At 40.7% G+C, this 16763-nt stretch overlaps 1 protein-coding gene across 1 annotated transcript in view; it reads right to left on the bottom strand.

Moving 5' to 3' along the window:
- The window catches only part of LOC126176335 (cGMP-specific 3',5'-cyclic phosphodiesterase), a gene marked incomplete at its 3' end in the record, with an annotated part of 587168 nt that overhangs the window by 279412 nt on the left and 290993 nt on the right, over positions 1-16763 (bottom strand). Inside the window, exon 7 of the mRNA XM_049923487.1 lies at positions 5212-5283. Within this exon, the coding sequence (XP_049779444.1) occupies positions 5212-5283 (72 nt within the window). The remainder of the gene's footprint in view (positions 1-5211; positions 5284-16763) is intronic.

The following is a 16763-nucleotide window of genomic DNA, read 5'->3' as shown; positions in this document are numbered from 1 at the left end:
AACAGGACAATGCACGTCCGCATGTATCCCGTGCCACCCAACGTGCTCTAGAAGGTGTAAGTCAACTACCCTGGCCAGCAAGATCTCCGGATCTGTCCCCCATTGAGCATGTTTGGGACTGGATGAAGCGTCGTCTCACGCGGTCTGCACGTCCAGCACGAACGCTGGTCCAACTGAGGCGCCAGGTGGAAATGGCATGGCAAGCCGTTCCACAGGACTACATCCAGCATCTCTACGATCGTCTCCATGGAAGAATAGCAGCCTGCATTGCTGCGAAAGGTGGATATACACTGTACTAGTGCCGACATTGTGCATGCTCTGTTGCCTGTGTCTATGTGCCTGTGGTTTTGTCAGTGTGATCATGTGATGTATCTGACCCCAGGAATGTGTCAATAAAGTTTCCCCTTCCTGGGACAATGAATTCACGGTGTTCTTATTTCAATTTCCAGGAGTGTAGATATTCCCCTCTACTGGTCTTCCCAGTGCCAGTCAACTGTTATTACCGGATGCCGCAGTAAATGTCCGACTAACTTGCCCCACCTTCTGGTAAGACCTTCCGTTGCCTTCTTGCCTTCTCCTATCACTTTCAGTGGCGATTTACACTGAGGCGCCAAAGGAACTTGTATAGGCGTGCATATTCAAATACAGAGACACTTAAACAGGCAGATTACGGCTCTGCAGTCGGCAACGGCAAGACAAATGTCTGGCGCAGTTGTAAGATCGGTTACTGCTGCTACTATCGCAGGTTATCAAGATTTAAGTGAGTTTGAACGTCGTGTTATAGACGGCGCACGACCGATGGAACACAGCATCTCAGAGGTAGGGATGAAGCGGGGATTTTGCCGTACGGCCATTTCACGAGTGTAACATGAATATCCGGAATCCGGCAAAACATCAAATCTTCGACATCGCTGCGGCCGGAAAAATATATTGCAAGAACGGGACCAACGACGACTGTAGAGAATCGTTCAGCATGACAGAAATGCAACCATTCCGCAAATTTGTGCAGATTTCAATGCTTGGCCATCAACAAGTGTCAGCGTGCTAACAATTCAGCGAAACAGCAGCGATGTGACTCTGGCAGCTGAAGGCCCACTCGTGTACCCTTGATGACTGCACGACACAAAGCTTCACGCCTCGCTTGGGCCCGTCAACACCGACTGTGGACTATTGATGACTGGAAACATGTTGTCTGGTCGGACGAGTCTCGTTTCAAATTGTATGGAGTGGATGGGTTTGGAGATAACTTCATGTATCCATGGACCCTGCATGTCACCAGGGGACTGTTGAAGCTGGTGGAGGCGCTGTAATGGTGTGCGGCGTTTGCAGTTGGAGTGATATGGGACTCCTGATACGTCTAGATACGACTCTGACAGGTGAAACGAACGTAAGCATTCGGTCTGATCACCTGCGTCCATTCGGGTGCATTTTGCATTCCGCCGGACTTCGGCAATTGAAGCAGGACAATGCGACACCCCACACGTCCAGAACTGCTACAGAGTGGCTCCACGAAAACATTTCCGCTGGCCACCAAACTGCAGTCTGCTGTTCAGAAGAGATCTGCACCCCCTCTTACGGACAGCCCTGCAGGATTCATGATGTCAGTTCCCTGCAGCACTACTTCAGACGTTAGTCGAGTCCATGGCACGTCGTGTTGCGGTACTTCTGCGTGCTCGTGGGGGCCCTACACGATATTAAGCAGGTGTACCAGTTTCTTTGGCTCTTCAGTGTATATTGCACAATTATCATATAGAGGGAACGTTTTCCAGCATTAATGGATATTATCTTCCCTCCATCTCGACACGGCACATTCCGCCGCTGGTCAGCAACGCGCTGCAGCCACACGCAGTGGCCGTCACCTAGCAACCGACGCTATTGTCGTTCGCGAGGACTCGGCTGACCAGTCTACAACAAAGAGACATGGCAGGCGGTGTCGTCGCTTAGCAACGCAACGCTCTGCCCCCCCCCCCCCCCCCCCGGCCAGCACGGATTAGATGGGGCGTCTCCAGCGGTCAGATATGTGCGCCGGAGACAACGCTGACTTCTCCAGCAGTTGTACCGTCTTCGAAATCATGTCATCTGATTACGTGCTATTGGCTGCCGACTACCGTACATGTGGAGACGATATTTCATTATTTAATAATTTTAATTTTTAATAGTTCTTGTCAGTTCTGTAATATTGTAAAGCACTCTTCCATATTATTTTACGTCACCTTAATTTTGGTAATTTCCAAGAATGATTGCCTATCGAAGTTGGAGAGCTCCAAACGATACATATCGAACGTGCGATAGTAAACCGATTACGGAAGTGTCGTCGCGCGCGTTATGATCAATTATTTGTGATCGTCATTTTTATCAGTTTCGCGTTGTTTCTTCACTTCGTGTACATCACATTCCCGCAATAATTGTTTGTGATTCCATTAGGAAATCGACAAGGTTTCTCTTGATAGCGAGTGTAATGTCTGCTGCTTCTCACGTTTCTTCTGCGGAATCTCTCACATGGAACACTAATTCCATGCATATCCAGCATAGACAAATGTTTGACTTTTTGCCGGAATTATGGACTTCTGCCGGACGAGGAAAGGAGGGACTGTGTGTTGCGAAGTCTGTGAAACTTCGTAAGAGGAGTATGGACGCTGAGATTCCGTTGCAATTTCACTGCGGACTTTGCGGAAAGCGAACCAGCATCAGGAGAAACACGTGGTTCGAGTCCTCCAACTTATCGATTCACACGAGCGTAATTCTTGTGTCGTGCTGGATTCGAGATTACACGTTACAAGCCACAGCATCAGTAACTGAGTTATCGGCAAATACCGTGTCTGACTACTTCGGGTATTGCCAATTAAGTTTGCTAGGTGATAGTGAGAAATGACAATGTGCCAATTGGTGGACCGAATAAAACAGTAGAAGTAGACGAATCTCATATTGCTAGGCGATGAATCAGAGAGGACGACCTTCTAAAAGTGATGTAGGTAATATTTGGGTTTTCGGTGGGATAGAAAGGGAGTCCCGCGAGTGTTTCATTGTGAGGGTACTGTCCCGAGACAAGGTGACTTTAGTGGGTCTCATAAAACATTTCATACTGCCTGGAACAAAAGTCATCACAGACGGGTTTCAGTCGTACCAGACTCTCAGACCTGAGGGTTCGACCACGAATTCGTGAACCACTCTGTGGAGTTCGTCTCTTCAGATGACGCCAGTGTCCATACCCAGAATATAGAACGGTTGTGGAAGTCTGTCAAGTCTACCATAAAAAGAAAAGGACGTCCAGGATAGAGGGACGAACTGTACTTGTTCCAGTAACTATACTTTCACAACTTGCGTTTGCAGGGGAAAGTCGACGCATGCGACACTCTGCCGATATTCCTGCGCGATATTGGCACAGGGTACGGGGAAAGAAGGATTTGCCTCTGTAGCTTACACATCACGCGGACTGTCACAAGACGATAACACCGACGACGACTAAGGTAAGTCGTCTCCTTTGAATTTAGAAGTGCTTCTCCAACGCTTTTCTTTTGTCGTTGCTGTAGTGATAACTTGAAACATACTCGTAACGCGCGCCACGTCACTTCCATAATCGATTTACTATCGCACGTTCGATATGTATCGTTTGGAGCCCTCCAACTTCGATAGGCAATAATTCTTGTAGAAGTGGTAGAGCACTTGCCCGCGAAAGGTAAAGGTTCCGAGTTCGAGTCTCGGTCCGGCACACAGTTTTAATCTGCCAGGAAGTTTCAATCATTCTTGTAAATTACCTTAATTTTAGTCATGCATACGAATCCGAGTGTATTATGTTGTACGGATTGCACAAGCACTTTCACTGTACAGCTTACAACCAGTACTCCAGTTGGAGACCTGAGTAGTTAATGGTGCTGCCATCGGCTAATCTGTATTAAGGTATCGCTTTTAATTTCCATGTCGTAGTGAAGCGTGGTTATACATATTGCTATATTTACATATTGCTATATCCGACTGTGACATAAGTTTCGTAACCAGTGTAGCCAATATACATTATAAGTAAGCATTCACTGTTATCTCCGGTAGTCAAATTTAATTTGCTCAGTGCTCTTCTATGTGAACAACTTGGCAAGTGTGAAAAAGTCATGGCAGGAATTTCCTGATGCCTTACACGCCTCCTACCAACCCGTCCCTTCTTCTTGTCCGTGTTTTCCATCTATTCCTCTCGTCGCCGATTCTGTGGTGACCCATCTCATTTCTTATCAGTTCCATTTAATTTTCAATAATCTTCTATAGCACAACATCTCAAATGCTTCGATTCTATTTTTTTACCGTTTGTCCAGTCAATTATTCATTTCCTTACAATGCTGTGCTCCAGATGTACATTCTCGTAACTTCCTTCCTCAAATTAATCGCTGCCTTTGAGAGTACCAGACTTGTTTCAGCAAGGAATTCCCTCTTTATCTCTATTAGTTTGGTTCTTGTACCTTCCTTTCTTCGCCTCAAACAGAATTACTTCACATCTTCTATTACGTGACCCCTAGACAAATTTCTACTGTTGCTCGATTCTTCAATCTTTCTCTGCTGAAGTCTCAACCCAAATCCTGTACTCAGTTAACTGTCCTTTCAACTGAAAATGTCCTACAATTCCTGCGCCCATTCACAGAGGACAACAATGCTACAAGCAAATCTTGTCGTTAATGCTCTTGCGCTATGATTTTCAGGCTTCTATTTTCTTCCTTACTCCTGCGATATACAGGTTGAAAATATAGGCGGATTAGTGCATCCCTGCCCTATGCAGTTTTTATCGAAAAACTTTTCGCTTTCTGTTGTAATGTTCCCTTTCGGTTCTTGTACATTGCATACGTGTTTTCATGTAGAGTAAGTAACTGAGAGAGGAAATCGATTTCATTATGACAGATAAAAACGTAACTCAATTTTGTTTTACTTGTAACGTCGAAAATAATGTATCTGGTCATTATTCTTGTATGAAAATTCGCCTACTACGTCGCACCAACAATGTACAGAAGTGTATATTAGGATTTGTTATAACAACCTGAATACAGATCTTTTCAGGATATCTCGGTTTTAGTTTCTCTGTTAACGACATTACATTAATTGTGCTAGATGCATTGTCTCTTGTTCTGGTGCAGAATAACGAATATTTTTGCTTCGTTAGTAATGTTTCGAGACTAACAGGCCCTTGCTTTACCCCTTATGGTAGATTTCTCCAGCAGCTGGAGGCTTACTTACCTCCCTCCTGCAGAGTGGCTTCCTCTCCGGCATCGCCCTGTTCGGCCGCTCTAGGATTTTCTCCAGGTGACTCTGGAAGATAAAAGACGGGCATCAATCACGCAGAAATACAACATACAGCCACATACATAATTGTGTCTTGTGTCTATGAGTGACCTTTGTGGTAACCTGAAACACTTTCTTGGTGTCAACGCTTACTTTTACTATAAGGAAAACAGCCACATTAGGTTTGTTGGGCTTCCACTAGATTCTTTAATGAGTACGCAGAGGAATTGGTCACTCTTCCAGCACTAGTGTACCAGAGGTCGCTGGACCGACGGAGTGACAACGTGACTGGAGAAAGGCACTATATATACTCAGAGCTACGAACCTATTTCACTGATGACTTGTTGTACAATTATGGAAGATATGATTGCGTGGGGTTATTTTCCTGGGGGCTGAGCAATTCCTATGTTGTAATTGTAGTTTCTGATTGTGTGAAATCCCGATTCATCTGTTTCTTCATGATATCCAGAATGGGATCAAAAGCGGAGTTGGATTGATGCTGTCATTTTTAACTACCAGAAAGCTTTTGGTACGACATTTACATTGGGAACTTACGAAAAGATCTGTTGTAGCTAACAGCAGAACTCAGTGTGTCGTTTGTAATGACGCATCGATACAAGGATATCTAGCTTCTAGAGTATTTATTTATTTTATCATTTCTTATCCCTGCTCTATATAACACGTCGTTCTTACATGTTTCGAATGTGTCCAGATTTGTGTCTCTGCATAGCAATGATAACAGTAATAGCAATAATAATAATAAACCCCGTGGAGGCCCGGGAAAAGAATGGGCCTCTGGTATGTTCTGCCAGTCGTAAAAGGCGACGAAAAGAAGAAACCACTAATAGGGCTAACCCCCCCTTTTAGTGTGATTAGTTGGTTCAGGACAGAACTAAAGAAGCCTCGGACAACCGCCGTCATGGTCGACGTTTGAGCCCTATGCCCGCCCACAATGGTAACGACACTGCTAGCCAACTGGAAAATGATTTAAATCCAAATAGAGGTGTTTTGCAGGATATGCTTCCTGCAACCACCCTAGAAGGAAATCAAAGACAGAAGATGAGATGGTCAGATGAAGTTAATCGACACCTCATGTTCTGTTGTTATTACCCAGCAACAAACCTAGGAACCAACACAACTGGATACAGATCACAAGTATACACAACATTTATTATACCCAGAATTAAAATTTTTGACAGAAGAACGACTAGCTGATCAGATCCGTGTGATAATCAAAAATAACAGGATACCCCAGTCAGAATTAGAAAACATCAAACAACAAGTACAACAAATACTGGAACAAAATAATGTGCAATCAGAAGAAGAAGAAAATACAGTAATGGACTCAAACATCCCAGAGCAAACAAACAAAGAACAACACGTATCAATTAAACAATCAGAGGAAAACGAAATTTTAAGACAGCCACCAGAACAAGCACAAATAGAACTTCAACCGAGCGAGGTGGCGCAGTGGTAGCACACTGGACTCGCATTCGGGAGGACGACGGTTCAATCCCGTCTCCAGCCATCCTGATTTAGGTTTTCCGTGATTTCCCTAAATCGTTTCAGGCAAATGCCGGGATGGTTCCTTTAAAAAGGGCACGGCCGATTTCCTTCCCAATCCTTCCCTAACCCGAGCTTGCGCTCCGTCTCTAATGACCTCGTTGTCGACGGGACGTTAAACACTAACCTAACAAATAGAACTTGAAGTAACACACATGTTAGATATAGAAGAAAAATTTCAGCTGACATATATAGAATACAAAGACACAAATACAGACATTAGACCATTCTTGCATAGACCGCCAAATAACCCACAAGTCGAAACAACAATAAAAATTATCAACACAATCATACACAACAAAATAAATGAAAACACAACTATGGAAGAGTTACAACTACTGGTTTATATAGGAGCACTCACTACACTAAATATACACACTAGGCAGAGATCAGAACCAACCATCACACAGAAGAAACCCACAAAACCAGCATGGCAACACAGGCTACAGATCAGAATAGAAAAACTGAGAAAAGACATCGGACAGCTAACACAATTTATAGGAAATGAAATGTCAGAAAAAAAACGAAAAAGGTTAGGTAAAATCTCACAACAAGAAGCGATAGAGCAATTAGATGAAACGAAGGAGAAATTAGAAGCATTGGCCAAACGACATAGAAGATACAAAAAAAGTGAAAATAGAAGGAAACAAAACCAAACATTCAACACAAACCAAAATAAATTTTACCAGACAATAGATAACACACACATTAAAATAGACAATCCACCAAACATAACAGACATGGAACACTTCTGGAGCAACATATGGTCAAACACGGTACAACATAACAGGCATGCACGGTGGATACAAGCAGAAACAGATACATACAAGATGATACTACAAATGCTGAAGTGATAATTTTGCAACATGAAGTCACCCAAGCAATTAATTCTGCTCACAATTGGAAAGCCCCTGGTAAGATAAAATAGCAAATTTCTGGCTAAAAAAGTTCACCTCAACACATTCACATCCAACTAAATTACTTAACAGTTACATTGCAGACCCATACACATTCCCTGATACACTTACACATGGAATAACTTATCTGAAACGTAAAGATCAAGCAGACACAGCAAACTCAGCTAAATATCGCCCCATAACATGCCTAACAACAATATACAAAATATTAACTTCAGTCATTACACAGAAATTAATGACACATACAACACAGAACAAAATTATAAATGAAGAACAAAAAGGCTGTTGCAAAGGAGCACGACGATGTAAAGAGCAACTGATAATAGATGCAGAGGTGATATATCAAGCTAAAACTAAACAAAGGTCGCTACACTACGCATAAATTGATTACCAACAAGCTTTTGATAGTGTACCCCACTCATGGTTACTACAAATATTGGAAATATACAAAGTAAATCCTAAATTGATACAGTTCCTAAACATAGTAATGAAAAATTGGAAAACCACACTTAATATCCAAACAAATTCAAATAATATCACATCACAGCCAATATAGATTAAGCGTGGAATATACCAAGGAGACTCATTAAGTCCTTTCAGGTTCTGCCTTGCTCTGAACCCACTATCCAACATGCTAAATAACACAAATTATGGATACAATATTACTGAAACATACCCACACAAAATCACACATTTGCTGTACATGGATGATCTAAAACTACTGGCAGCAACAAATCAACAACTCAATCAATTACTAAAGATAACAGAAGTATTCAGCAATGATATAAATATGGCTTTTGAAACAGACAAATGTAAGAAAAATAGCATAGTCAAGGGAAAACACACTAAACAGGAAGATTACATATTGGATAACCACAGCGACTGCATAGAAGCGATGGAAAAAACAGATGCCTATAAATATCTAGGATACAGACAAAAAATAGGAATAGATAATACAAATATTAAAGAAGAACTAAAAGAAAAATATAGACAAAGACTAACAAAAATACTGAAAACAGAATTGACAGCAAGAAACAAGACAAAAGCTATAAATACTTATGCTATACCAATATTGACCTACTCATTTGGAGTAGTGAAATGGAGTAACACAGACCTAGAAGCACTCAATATACTTACACAATCACAATGCCACAAATATAGAATACATCACATACATTCAGCAACTGGAAGATTCACATTAAGCAGAAAGGAAGGAGGAAGGGGATTTATCGACATAAAAAACCTACATTATGGACAGGTAGACAGTTTAAGAAAATTCTTTCTAGAACGAGCAGAAACTAGCAAAATACACAAAGCTATCACTCATATAAATACATCGGCTACACCACTGCAATTTCATAACCACTTCTACAACCCTTTAGATCACATAACATCAACAGATACGAGGAAAGTAAATTGGAAAAAGAAAACACTACATGGCAAGCACCCGTATCATCACAGCCACACATCGATCAAGATGCATCCAACACATGGCTAAGAAAAGGCAATATATACAGTGAGACGGAAGGATTCATGATTGCAGTACAGGATCAAACAATAAACACCAGATATTACAGCAAGCATATTATTAAAGATCCCAATACCACAACAGATAAATGCAGACTTTGCAAACAACAAATAGAAACAGTAGATCACATAACAAGCGGATGTACAATACTAGCAAATACAGAATACCCCAGAAGACATGACAATGTAGCAAAAATAATACATCAACAACTTGGCATACAACGTAAACTAATATAACATGTTCCCACATACAAGTATGCACCACAAAATGTACTGGAGAATGATGAATACAAATTATACTGGAACAGAACCATTATAACAGATAAAACAACACCCCATAACAAACCTGACATCATACTCACCAATAAAAAGAAGAGATCAACACAACTAATCGAAATATCCATACCCAATTCAACAAATGTACAGAAGAAAACAGGAGAAAAAATTGAAAAATACATCCAACTGGCTGAGGAAGTCAAGGACATGTGGCATCAGGATAAAGTTGACATTATACCAATTATACTATCAACTACAGGAGTCATACCACACAATATCCACCAGTACATCAACGCAATACAGCTACATCCAAACTTATATATACAACTACAGAAATTTGTAATTATTGATACATGTTCAATTACCCGAAAGTTCCTAAATGCAATGTAACATATACCGTACAGTTAAAAGGAAGTCACGCTTGATCAAGGTCCGTGTCACATTCCATTTTTAACCAGACCTAAGGTCTGAGAAAGGAAAGAAGATAATAATAATAATAATAATAATATTAATAAGTATTGGTAAAATGAAGAAATATGTATTCGTGGAGCATTCAATAAATGATGGAACATTTTTATCCTGAAAACAAGTTGGTGTTATTCAGGGTTCCAACACACCTTATTATTATTTATTCTTTTGGCTGTAATACCCTAGCCGGCCGGGGTGGCCGAGCGGTTCTAACCGCTACAGTCTGGAACCGCGCGACCGCTGCGGTCGCAGGTTCGAATCCTGCCTCGGGCATGGATGTGTGTGATGTCCTTAGGTTAGTTCTAGGGGACTGTTGACCTAAGAAGTTAAGTCCCATAGTGCTCAGAGCCATTTGAACCACTTTGAGCAAAACCCTATTTTTCAACACAATCTCTGTTCAGTGCGATGGCCTTGTGCCACCTTATTGTAGGGCCTGTATGTCCACATGGTACCACTGTACTAGTTGATGTCGGAGTCAACGTCTTGCTGCATAAAAAATCTCCTCATCATACACGTACTGCTTCCATAGGAGTGCACCCTTCATTGGGCCAATCACATGGAAGTTGGGAATGACATCCGGACTGTAGGGTGGACGAGGACGAACAGTCCAATGAATTTTTGTGACCTCCTCACGGGTCTGCAGACTTTTATGAGTCCTAGTGTTGCCATGGACATGGATGAGTTCGTTTGGATTTTTGTGGCGACGAATTCGCTGAAGTCGTTTCTTCAGTCACCTGGGGGTAGCACAATACATTTCCAAATTGATGATTGCACCATGAGAGAGAAAATCAAACAGAACAACCCCTTCAGATTCCCAGAAGATCGGCGCCATGACTTTACCGGCAAAGGATGCGGCCGTGAAGTTTTTCTTCGGAGAAGAGGTGGTGTAGCGCCACTCCGTAAATATTCGTTTTGTTCCTGGTTTGAAGTGATGAGCACATGTTTCATCGCTTGTGATGATGTTCGACGAAAAATTGTGACGATCAGCAGCGAAACGCGCATGCAATTCCGCATAGATGGTCCTTCGTTGCTCTTTATGATCTTCTGTTAGCGGCGAGGAACTGGTGGACGTGTGTGTCAGCAATACCAACAGAGACGTCCAATCGTGTAGCTAGGTATTCGATAGTGATCTGTCGATCACCTCGGAAGAGAGTCTCCGCACTGTGGGCTTTCACATTAAATGATGGTATGTGGTGTGATGAGGTGGTGTGATGGCCCTCAACTACGTACCCTCAGACTCAAAGTTGAAATATTAAACGTTTTGGTTGGTTTCGTTGTCTAGGGTCTGGGATATGTAGATGCCGCATTGCAAGCCAAATACTGCTGAGTCTACAGTATGCAATATGAACAGACACATGAATCGAATATTCGAAGGTTCCTATCACTCGACAATTGTGAATTTTGAACATAATATAGGCATTTTTAAATGAAATATTGCAATCAAATAAAATCTGCAGGTTCTACCTTAACGACTTTAAATGATGAGTGCAATAGTAGAAGTACTTTTGAGAAAGCGGTATATTTCTGCAAACACTTATTGGTGTCGATGGTCCAGCAATTAAATAAAATAAAAGTTGAATAACAGGGAAACAATAGATTTCTATGTCACGCAGTTAGTTATGAACAAGGAAATATCTCGCGAGATATTCACTTCTGAACGCATACTACGTCTTCACTGCAGAAGCCACTGAAGTCACACAAGAGCACATGTCGGCACTCCAAAATATTTAATATTTCTATCCTCCGCGACCACGCGCAAACTGATCCACTGTCCAAGTCTTTTCGCCGAATGCGCGTCCGTCGCGCCGTCGCTTCCAGCACTTCCCGTGTCCTGTGCCGTACCCAGTAGAACTCTCCCGTGTCCTCTCCGGAAACGATGCTCCTCCCCAACCTCAATACGTCGCTCTTAGTAACGAGCGCTGTGATTGGCTAGAGCGCTCCCTCCATGTCTCCAAGCCAATGTGCACTCACAAACATATTAAAACCACATACCAAATACTCGATTTACATTTAAATAACTTGAAATTAAATAAATATTCCTACGGTTGGACCATAAACACGCTCTAACACACATTATTAAATACATGAACAAATTAAATAAACATATATTAAAGGAATAGTAACAGAAGGGAGGCCAGTAGCCTAATGTCTCTGTGCTTTCTAAAACACAGTAAATATTTAACCAATCTGTTCGTGAATAGTATATATCGATATAAACAAAGACATAGATGAATCAATATATTTATAAGCATGCTGCTACCATTTATTCGTGTAACTGTGGAGTACTTATGGCCTGACGCGATCAGTAGTAATCGGCCACTTTGACCTCCATTAACTCATGTACTATTTAAGTTACACGCCTGTAATTCATACCAATTTAGGTTAACACTAATAGCTTTCTAAAGACACATAGATCAACGAAACCGGATGAACCGTTTAGATTTTGGAAATTCGTTGCTGGGCGTTACTTGTATTATTTATCGTCAGATACTAAACTTTAAACTAATAAATATATTGAAAATCTGATTACACCATCAGAATCGTCGTGCAATGTACATGTTTCTTTTTGAGGTATCATGATTCATCTGGCTACTATTAATTTCTATACGAACTGTGAAATATCTGCCATTAGGGTTTCACCAAGTCCGCCATCCTTGGCACTCCCAGCGTGTCTTCTTCATTGACACAGCGTCACAATGGAATTCCCAGCCACGCGGCTGGGACAGCCATTGTGCGGCATCACGCGGTTGCTAAGCTAACGTTCGGCACCACGTGGCTGCTGCCGGCCCGCAACCCACCAAGAGGCCCCAGCTCAGCCACGCCAACTCGGATCTTAGAATACTTTCAGAGCGCCACGTCTTGCTCGTAACCTCGCAGCATGTTCTAACATCGCAGGAGTCACAGCTGTGTGCCGCCGGCCGGCAGTCGGGGGATCGGACAGGTTTGTGCGACCTTATTGCGCCTCGCCCAACGACTCACCGTGATTTTGTTCACTGCCAGGTCTCCGTTGACATTCTGCAAGCACCGGTGAATATCTCCGCCAAAAGAAACTCAGTAATAGCTCTCTCCTTGTAACGCACCTCCGTTACAGACGCCACCTTGAAGGGTACATGCAGCGGCGCTATCTATTGTAATGGTACTTTGACTTCCGCAAAGTTATAATTTACGATCGCGCACGCAGAAGAGCGCTGCGCCAGCGACCGATTTTATAAATAATTTTGATCTTTTTTTTTACTTTTGCGTAGTTTTTTTGTTTTTAAGAACTAAAAGGAGGACTCTCTCTCTCTTGTCTTGATACGAAAGACGTGTTTTTTCGGCGACGTTGAATGTGCTTTTGGTGAAAATTAAAATTACATTTCAAAGTGATGTTGTTTCAATAGTTAATGAGAAGATAATAAAATAAAAAGGTAACACTACAATTGGCGTCCTGGTGACAGGACGTGCAATCTTCGGATTTGATACAAGTGCAGTTTGGATTTGATACAAGTGCAGTTTGGATTTGATACAAGTGCAGTTATTATAAATTTTGGACATTTTATCTAATTTTAACCACTTAATAGCATCAGAAGATGAATTTGGACTAAGTCTCATTCATTTCAATTGTAATGTTACGTGCATGAAATTTACAACAATATTGTTTTCCCTGTTATTAATTTGTGTTAATTTTCATTTTCATGTTGAGGAAATTAATTTGGTAAAAAAAAGGGAAAAGGATAACGTTCCATAAAATAATTTGCACGGACGCGAAAGATAAATTTGGGATTGAAAACTATATATTTGACGCTACATTTGCAACAAAGACTGAAAAAAAAAATGGTGAGTACAGCAATTTACATTTTTTCCAGTTTCAAGCAGCCATCTGTACTTCCTTTATTCCGATCCATTTATTTCGAAATTATTTTTTCAATTTGTAGTTAAAATTGATTTACTACTATTATTGCAAATGATAAGTGAAGAGCATATTCACAGTCATTTATTTGTGAGAGGGAAATTTCAGTGCCAATTTTATAATTCAATTTCTAATTAGAAATCATATAGAAATATCCATTTCCATAAGAGAAATTTCCGATTTCAACATATGGTATTTAAAAAAATTTTTTTTTACCATTGGAAAATTTTATTTGCAATTAATTATGAAAATCGCAAGATGGACGCTAGACGCGTAGAAATTGTTTCCGCGGACGAGCTTAGTGAAAGTGACACATTGCAAAACATGTCCGACAGTCAAATGAATATTGAACTTAATAGGGAGGATGTTCAAGACATAATTTTACCGGATCGATTAAGACAACAACCCCTATATTTAAACAGATATACAGGCGAATGGAGAGTGAGTACTACGCGACAAAACGTGACATTGACAACGTCAGCTTCAGAACCAGACATCAATCAGACACAAAAAAATGACGAAACTAAGACACAGGACTCGGACATGCTCAACCAGATTCTGAAGTTACTTGGTGACCAAAACAGAAAATTTGACACTTTAGACAAAAGATTTGACGCTTTAAACGACAATTTAAAACGTGACATTGGGAAATTTGACACTAAATTCGATGAACTGACACGGGACATAAAACAAAATTTTGAAAAACAATCGAGACAAATTGCCGACTTGACAGAAACCACCAGTAGTCTTGGAAGGAAATTTACTGACTTATCAGACAAGGTTACGAGACAAGAAAAGGTATTTGTGGAATTCAGTGACGAGACAAAAACTGACTTACAACGATGTAATGAGAAATTGTTAACAGTAGTTTTTGAACAACAGAAAACCAGTACCCAAGTTGACGAATTACGACAGTCACACAATTCCGTAAAAACAAACCAAGAACACTTAGACCTGACGATTACAGACCTTTCAGACAGATTAAATGATGTAACATTGGAGCAGAAATCCTTACAGGAAAAGTTAGAAAAGCTTGAAGACAGAGCAGATGTAGCATCTTTAAAGAATGACATAACTATAGCAGAAAAACTTGTACATGAATGCAAATTATGTGATGATTATTTAGATGAAAAGTTTGAGACAATGACACAGATCATTTTAGATAAGACACTTTTAAAATTTCATAATGTACAGTATTTAACCAATATCGACCTCCGCTCATCATTTTGGCAGGTGAACCTCCATAAAAACAGTCGTAAATACACTGCATTTCTATGTGAGGAACGTAGTTATCAATTTTGTGTTCTACCCTTTGGTCTACGAGTGAGTGCTGGAGTATTTATTGAAGCCTTAGATGCTGTTCTTGGACCACAATTGTTATCGCAAATCACAGTTTATGTTGACGACATTGTCATTGCCACCACTACTTGGGAAGAACATGTAAATCTTTTGAAGCAACTTCTGACTAAATTTTCTGATGCAGGTGTCACTATCAATTTATCAAAGACGAAATTAGGGAGGAGAGAAATCAAATTCCTTGGTCACATCATATCAACTGAAGGCATTTATCCAGACTCAAGAAAAATTGATGCAATAAAGAATTTTCCATCCCCACAGAATCGTAAACAACTCAAAGCCTTTCTTGGTCTATCTTCATTCTTCAGGAAATTTGTACCCTACCACCTTCTTAACAGTCCACATCTTCTATCTTTACTCAAAAGAAATAATATTTGGAAATGGACAGAGTTCTGTCAGACAGATTTTGAAGCGATTAAGAATGCTTTAGTTAATGCACCGTTGTTATGTCATCCTGACATGACGTCAGACTTTTGCCTAGTAACAGATGCAAGTTCCTATGGGCTCGGAGCATTTTTATTCCAAATTCATGTAGAAGATGAACAAACAGTCATCAAACCTATAAGTTTTGCTAGCCGCACTCTCACTGAATGCGAAAAGTCATATTCAGTGACCGAGCGCGAAACACTTGCCATAGTATGGGCGTTTCGCAAGTTTCGCTACTTTCTATGGGGAAAACGTACTAAGCTTTATACTGATCATCAAGCTCTTTCTTTCCTGCTATCATGCAAGTTATTACATCCACGTCTTGCACGCTGGTGTGCAGCACTACAAGAATATGATTTTGATATTATATATATAAAAGGAGAATCCAACATTATAGCCGATGCTCTATCTCATTTGCCACAAGGCCTACAAGAATTTTCAGATGTGACAGAACAAACATCAGATTTTAAAATTTTACTCATGTGTGACGGTACATTTGCACCTTACTACAAAAACATGTGCAGGAAGTTAGCCATATTGCAGGACAATGATCCCAGGTGGATCCAGATAAAGAATAAATTACGTGCAGGAACAGACCCACATCTTGAAAAATATTACACGTTACACAAAGAAGTATTATTTCACCGACGAAACCCTGAATCACAGCATTGGTGTGTTTGCTTACCTGAAGCTCATGTTGATGATTTTATTTTATTTACACACAGAACTTGGGGACACTATGGTGTAACCAAATGTACAGATAAGATTATACAATATTGCTACTTTCCAAATTTAAGGCGAAGAGTATTGAGTAATATTAGGAAATGCATCATATGTCAGAAAGCCAAATATTCTAATCGCACAAGCATGAATGAATTGCACCCAATCATACCTAAGAGGCCATTACAGCTAATTTCTTTAGATATTGCAGGACCCTATCCACAAGCACGTGGAGGAATGAAATACATCCTTGCTGTGTTAGATGTTTTCACAAAGTATTTAAAATTATATGCTTTACGTTCAGTTTCTACCACTGCTATTACCAGACGTCTATTAACAGATTATTTTGTAAGAATAGGAAAACC

The sequence above is a fragment of the Schistocerca cancellata genome, chromosome 3 (assembly GCF_023864275.1).
Source record: "Schistocerca cancellata isolate TAMUIC-IGC-003103 chromosome 3, iqSchCanc2.1, whole genome shotgun sequence".
Classification (NCBI taxonomy): domain Eukaryota; kingdom Metazoa; phylum Arthropoda; class Insecta; order Orthoptera; family Acrididae; genus Schistocerca; species Schistocerca cancellata.
Note: the sequence above shows the minus strand (reverse complement) of the source record. Positions and strands in the feature narration are given on the sequence as shown.